Here is a 7,062-nt window from a genome sequence, read left to right as displayed (position 1 = left end):
AATATGAGGAACTGTTTTAAAGGGCCAGAAGGTTGAGAACCACTGCCTTAACCCCTCTGTGTCTCAGTCTCATCTGAGAAATGAGGATCATAGAGCTATAGGGGGAAAAAGAGGAACAACTGTAATAATCTGAACAATAAAGATTTAATAAATTAAAAAATAAAAAATATTAAGGGGAGTCCTGGCTGCCGTGGCTTAGTTAGTTGGAGCATCATCCCATACATTTTGGGTGGGTGTATATGAGAGGCAACCAATCAATGTTTAGCTCTCATATACATGTTTCTCTCTCGCTGTCTCTGAAATCAATTAAAAAAACACATCCTCAGGTGAGGATTATAAAAATGATCTATATATTTAAAAGGCTAATATGCAAATTGCTCGGGAGTTCAACCAGGAGAGCGGGAGCTCAATCGCTATGATGTGTGCTGACCACCAGGGGACTGCGTGGAACATGGCAGGCAACAACAGTTTGGTGACTGCTGCCCAGGCTAGACAACAGCCAGCACCAAAAGTCAGAAAGGAAGTTGGACCATAAAACACTCAAAAGTAAATGCAGCTGCATAAATGAGACACACAAAACCAGCAAAGGAATTGCCAGGCCAACCCACAGAATCATGAATAATAATAAATCACTATTGTTTTAAACCTCTAATATTATGCACTGCCACGTAACTATCTCAATTTTCAATGACATTTCTTCCTAAATGTAGTATCTAAATTAGAAACCTAAGATGAGTTACTAAACTCTTTAGAAGGGCTTATAAAAATATTACTAATAGAATGAGTCAAGCCATCTTACGTTACAAAAGAAAATACTATTATTTAAAACTAGTGGCCCGGTGCACAAATTTCGTTCACCGGGGAAGCGGGGTTCCCTCAGCCCAGCCTGCACCCTCTCACAATCTGGGACCACTGGCTACTAACCGCTCACCTGCCTGCCAGCCTGATCACCCCTAACTTCTCTGCCCTGCCGGCCTGATCTTGCCCCAACTGCCCTCCCCTGCTGGCCTGATCGCCCCTAACTTCCTCTGCCTCGGCCCCCCCACCCTGGAAGGAAGTCGGAAGTCCAGAATATGGCTGGTCGACCCGGTCTAATTAGCATATTATGTAGATTATGTAGGATAGGATTGCTTAAATGGGAGGGAAAAGCCTTTTGCAGCAGGAGGAGATGCTCCTGGCAGACAAAAATACATAATCCCTATATCTGGACTGATAGCCAGCCTAGTGCACTATACTGCCAAACAGGTCATTAAAAAATTGAACCACTTTTTTACATCTTACACCAAACAGCTGTTGCCCTTTTAAAACCTCTCCTCAGCCCCACCTTAGGTTTTGCCTTAGTAGTTCACCCAGATTAGGTTCTTATTGGTCGGTTTCTATGCCAGCGTCTCCTGGCCTGATCAGGGGGACGGGGCTGATCAGCAGCCACCCCAAGCTGCTGGCGTTGTTTCTACATTGCTGAGGTGGGGGGGGGGGGGGGTGGGTGGGGGGGGGTCTCCGAGATAGGCTGCGGAGCTGGGACGGCGAGGCTGGAGAGAGGCAAGGGCTCATCAGCAGCTGCACAGAGGCTGCTGATCAGACCCTGCTTCTCACTCCGGGCCTCACCAGCAGCCAACGCAGCTACTGATCAGCCCTGCCTCTCTCTCTCTCTCCAGAAGTCAGCAGTTCCTCCCACTCGCCAGTCCCCGCCCACCTCAGCCTGCTGCGCATGCAGCCTGGCGTTTGGTCATCCCTTCGGTCGTTTTGGACATTACAAACCCTGGCTCTTTATATAGAGAGACTAATAGTTACTTTTTTGACTAAGACCATTTCAAATTCTGTTACCTATACCTCTAAAAATGAAATTCAAAATTCTATGTGCTTCTTTTTCCCAATCATTATCTTTTGAAAGACTAACAATAGAGCACAATCCACATCAGCAAAATGTTTAGATCACCGATGAACAGTTCAATTTTTATGACTGCAATGTATATATCCTTCCTTAATAGGAATATGAACAAATGTTCAATATAAGTTATTACAGGAACAGTTTAAAGAAAACTGGAATTATTTTTATAATAGTAATTTTTATATATTTTTCCATCAATAACTGTCTTTATATTCATAACTCAGAAACTGACAACTATATGCTAACATAGTATTATTTAAAATTCACAATACTTATTTTTACATACCTCTATAGTAGGATGAGTATTATGCTTATAAGCTGTATATAAGGGAAATTGAATTTGAAAAATTTTTGCCACACATAGTAGGAGTTTTTCCTTCTCATCTGTACTCCATAAACTAAAAGGATCAGAACACTCCTCAGTCACATTACAAATTCTTATAGAGTTCGATTTTTTTTCTATTGATTTTTGCCTTTCTGTACTTCCTTCATTACACTCTCTTTCTGTATTCAGTGGTTCTTCTGCTTGATTACTCTCATCTTGCCACGTGGAATCTATGTTAATAGTAGTACAATGTTTACAAAGCTGGTCCCGGAGCACTTGAACTTGGGCAATCACTAAGTTAATAAGTGCACACACTACTTGGTTAAAAATCTCCAAATGCTTATATTCCTTGAAGCAGCATAGACATTGCCTGTAAGGGGAAAGAAATAAATTAATCAATACCTCCTAGAGAAGTAACAATTATATATAACAATATAAAAAATTAAGCAAATACTAAAATATATTTTTCTAAATGGTTATTTCCTCCTTCCTGATTAAGTAGCACCATAAGAACTTTAGATAGCATAACATCAAAAACTGGTACTTTAGCCCTAACCGGTTTGGCTCAGTGAATAGAGCATCGGCCTGCAGACTCAGGGGTCCCAGGTTCAATTCCGGTCAAGGGCATGTACCTTGGTTGCAGGCACATAACCAGTGGGGGGGTGTGCAGGAGGCAACTGATTTGATGTTTCTAACTATCCCTTGCGCTTCCTCTCTGTAAAAAAATCAATAAAATATATTTTTTTAAAAAACAAAAAACTGGTACTTTAGTTAATAAAAAGTCACCGTATTAAGTGGACAGCTATCATCTCAATTTTATGTAGGCATTTACCTGTCCTTCTATACAAAGAACTATTTAAGCATAAGACTTGTGGCAAATATTTTTGCTTCTCTAAGAACCAAGTACTCATTTTATGCTCAGTAAATAACAGGAAAACAGGTTATAATAATATGCCTTATTAGTAAAGCTGCTTATTTTACAAAAGTGGTTTTGTTATCAATTTTAAAGCCCACATTTTAAAATTAATATTTTCCTGAACTCTACTTGGGAGGAGCATTCCTACCCTATTTGGTAGAGCAAGAGTTAAGGAACATCACACAGACACACATACACACACACACACACACACACACACACACACACAAAACAACATATAAAAATAAATGTAAACAATGAGTCAGTAATTAATATACTTGTCTAATTTTTTTAGACAAGTTTAGTTAGTAGCACAATGCCTAGCATATTGTAAATAATCAAAGGGGTCTGTTGAATCAACAAGTGGTACACAAGTAATAGGTTATAATAATTGCATCCAATAATGAATGACAGTTAAGTAACTATTATAATTTTCACCTAGTTATATTATCAAAACATCTATATTGTAGTCTAAATAGATCACCAACTCCTTGTGTGACCATGTAGAAATAATCCCATTTCTTCAAGTGTAGCAGATTTAAAGTATGGCCCCATACTCTTCCCTTTAAAGACTGAAGGCCAATTTTCCTCCCCTTGAATATGGACCAGATTTAATGACTGGCTTCTTCTAAAGAATGGAATGTGTCAGAAATAACAGTGTATGACATCTGTGAGTAGGTCATAAAAGACACTGCCACTTCTGCCTTGCTCTCTTTTGGATCACTCACTCTGTGGGAAGCCAGCTATCATGTTGTGACACACTCAAAGAGTGAAGAGGTCCACATAAGAAAAATACTGAGGTCTCACACAAACAACAGGTTACAACTTACCAATCATGAAAGTGAGCCCATCTGGAATATCTCCAGTCCCACACAAGGTTGAGATGACTAACCTGACCAACATCTTGAGTATAACTTTATGTGAAATCCAAGCCAGATCTGACTAGTTAAAACCACTCCGAAATTCCTATCCATAGAATCTGAGGATAATGTTTATTATTGCCTTAAAACACTACTTTTGGAGTAATCTACTACACAGAAAAAGCTAAATGATACATCATGCCTATTTTATCAGTAGCAAATGAAAGGGATTTTACTTCTAAGGCCTCCGCCAGTTTTAAAATTCTACAATATTGCAATTTATATAAGAAAAATAAAGCCGGAACCGGTTTGGCTCAGTGGATAGAGCGTCGGCCTGGGGACTGAAGGGTCCCAGGTTCGATTCCGGTCAAGGGCATGTACCTGGGTTGCGCGCACTTCCCCAGTGGGGGATGTGCAGGAGGCAGCTGATCGATGTTTCTCTCTCATCGATGTTTCTAACTCTCTATCTCTATCTCTCTCCTTTCCTCTATGTAAAAAATCAATAAAATATATTTAAAAAAAAAAAAAAAAGAAAGAAAAATAAAGCTTTTTCCTAACGAATAGCTTCTTCCTTTAGGTTTAGGAAAACCAAGTTCAAAGGACCATACCTTTGAATACCTTTCTTTTGTGAAAATATTTTAAACTGCCCTCCCCCACAAAAAACCTTGAAGTCAGATTTGGGTTAAGAAAGCCAAAAGGCCAATTTTACTATAAAAAGTAATTGTCAGGAAATGAGCATTAAACTGCTTGATAACTGACTGTGGAATCAAGCTTAAAAAACAAAAATGAGACCGGCCAGCATGGTTCAGTGGTTGAGGACCAACCCATGAACCAGGAGGTCACAGTTCAATTGCCAGTCAAGGCACATGCCCAGGTTGGGGGCTCAATCTCCCAGTGGAGGATGTGCAGGAGGCAGCCAATCAATGATTCTTTCTCATCATTGATGCTTCTATCTCTCTCTCCCTCTCCCTTACTCTCTGAAATCAATAAAACTATATATTTTTTTAATTTCAAAGGAAGTAGATAAAATGCAGAAAGAAAAGAAGTGAAATAAAAGGTTTCAAGCAAGGGTGAGTGCTCAACCACTGAAGTACACCAGCCAGGCTTTCAGTGCCCTCTCTCAACCATGGAAGGACAGAAAAGGATAATAAAACTTTCCAGGAAAAGCTTCAACACCAAAGCCAGATCAAAACAAGCAGTAAAAACAAATTCAGCCCAGTTGCTGTGGCTCAGTGGGTGAGCGTTGACCTATGAACCAGGAGGACATTATTTGATTCCAGGTCAGGGCACATGCCCAGATTGCAGGCTTGATCCCCAGTTTGGGGCTTGCAGGAGACAGCAGATCAATGATTTCCTCTCACCATTGATATTTCTCTCTCTCTCTCCCTCTCCCTTACTCTCTGAAATCAATAAAAATATTTTTTTTAATTTCAAAGGAAGTAGATAAAATGCATAAAAAAGTGAAATGAAAGACTTTAATTAATTTATATCCTCAGAGACATAAAAGATAATGGGTTGCTGTAACAAAAGATTAATGCATTCAAATTACAAAACAGAGCCCTTTAATGTGTACAAATATATACTAGAGGCCCAATGCACAAAATTCATGCAACAGTAGGCCTTCCTTCCCCCAGCTGCCAGCACCGGTTTCCCTCTGGCACCAGGGACCCAGGCTTCCCTCGCAGCCCTGGCTTCATTCAGAAGTTCATCTGGAAGGACGTTCAGTCTAATTAGCATATTACGCTTTTATTATTATAGATAGCTTCTCCACATACAACATTCACAATTTAATAAAAAATTAAAATTATAGCAATTTATAAAATTCAACACAAAGTTCAGAAGGTAAAACTAAAGAAACCTCTCTGAAAGTTGACAAAGAAAGACAATGGGCAGAATGGGAAGGAAAAGAGGTAAAATCAGCTGACTAATATAATAATTCCAAGAAGACAGTAAAAAAATCTAGATGTGAGGAAATTATGACATTACTTTAATTTCAGAACTTAAAACCCCACCGAAACACATATCATGAAATTTCTGAAATATAAGAGGGGCAAAGATCCTAAAAGCTTTCAGGAAGAGTGAAGAATGACAAGGAAAAGCTCAGGAATAAAAATAGCTAGTACTTCTTCAAAGCAATATTGGAATCCAGAATACAATGCAGCAATATTTTCAAAGTCCTGACTGAAAAAAATTTTCCATCTAGATATCTGTATCCAACAAGTTCTCAATAAAAATAAGGGTAGAACACACATTTTGAGGCCTTGAACACTCTAAAAATACATTTGTTTCCCATGCACTCTTCTCAGAAAAAAACAAGGAAGTAAACCAATAGAGATGACAACATGGAATCCCAGAAACTGGAGATCCAGAACAACAGAAAAGTAAATGAAATTTCAAAGCTGATGTGAAGACAAGAAAGCTGTTTAGTAACCCTAGTAAGAAATCAATACAGATTGGAATAGAAAAGGCCAAAGAAGACTGGGGAGATCAGAGAAATGAAGAAAATAGATCATTTAGTGATTTATAAAAATGTAAAAATTAGTACTAAGAAAAGTTGGAGAGTATGGGAAGAATTAGTGATCCACACCTAGAAAATTAATCAAATGAAAAAACCAGTAAACTCTAGGAAACCAAAGAAATGACAACAGATAAATAAGAATTTATATCATGTAAAATGAACCCAAGAACCATTATTGGCTCCTCACTGAGCAGTATTTTTATTTTTTTAACTACCCTGAGAACTAATATAACTTTACTGAAAGGATAAGGAAGATTAAGGGTGACCTCTTTATATATAAGAAAAGGAGGGGAAAAACTAAGATGGCGGCATAGGTAAATACCGGGAAATTGCTGCCTCACACAACAATGTCAAAAATATAACAAAAAGACAAAACGGATATCATCCAGAACGACAGGAAGGCGGGCTGAGTGGAAATTCTACAACTAAAAGGAAAGAAAAGCACAGTGAGAGCCAGAGGAGCTGCGGAAGTGCAGAGGTACAGAGCATCGCGCGCGGAAAGGGGCTGGAACCTGAGGACACGGCTGTCTTTTTGAATCGGGAGGGAGTCACAAG

General features: G+C 38.9%; 1 protein-coding gene across 1 annotated transcript in view; it reads right to left on the bottom strand.

The window, feature by feature from the left end:
- USP34 (ubiquitin specific peptidase 34) overlaps nt 1-7,062 on the bottom strand; it is a 213,680-nt gene that overhangs the window by 193,560 nt on the left and 13,058 nt on the right. Inside the window, 1 exon segment of the mRNA XM_015557870.1 lies at nt 2,175-2,583. Within this exon segment, the coding sequence (XP_015413356.1) occupies nt 2,175-2,583 (409 nt within the window).

The sequence above is a fragment of the Myotis davidii genome, unplaced genomic scaffold (assembly GCF_000327345.1).
Source record: "Myotis davidii unplaced genomic scaffold, ASM32734v1 scaffold6, whole genome shotgun sequence".
NCBI classification, from domain to species: Eukaryota; Metazoa; Chordata; class Mammalia; order Chiroptera; family Vespertilionidae; genus Myotis; species Myotis davidii.
The sequence above is the reverse complement of the archived record's forward strand: the minus strand, read 5'-3'. Positions and strand labels throughout refer to the sequence as shown.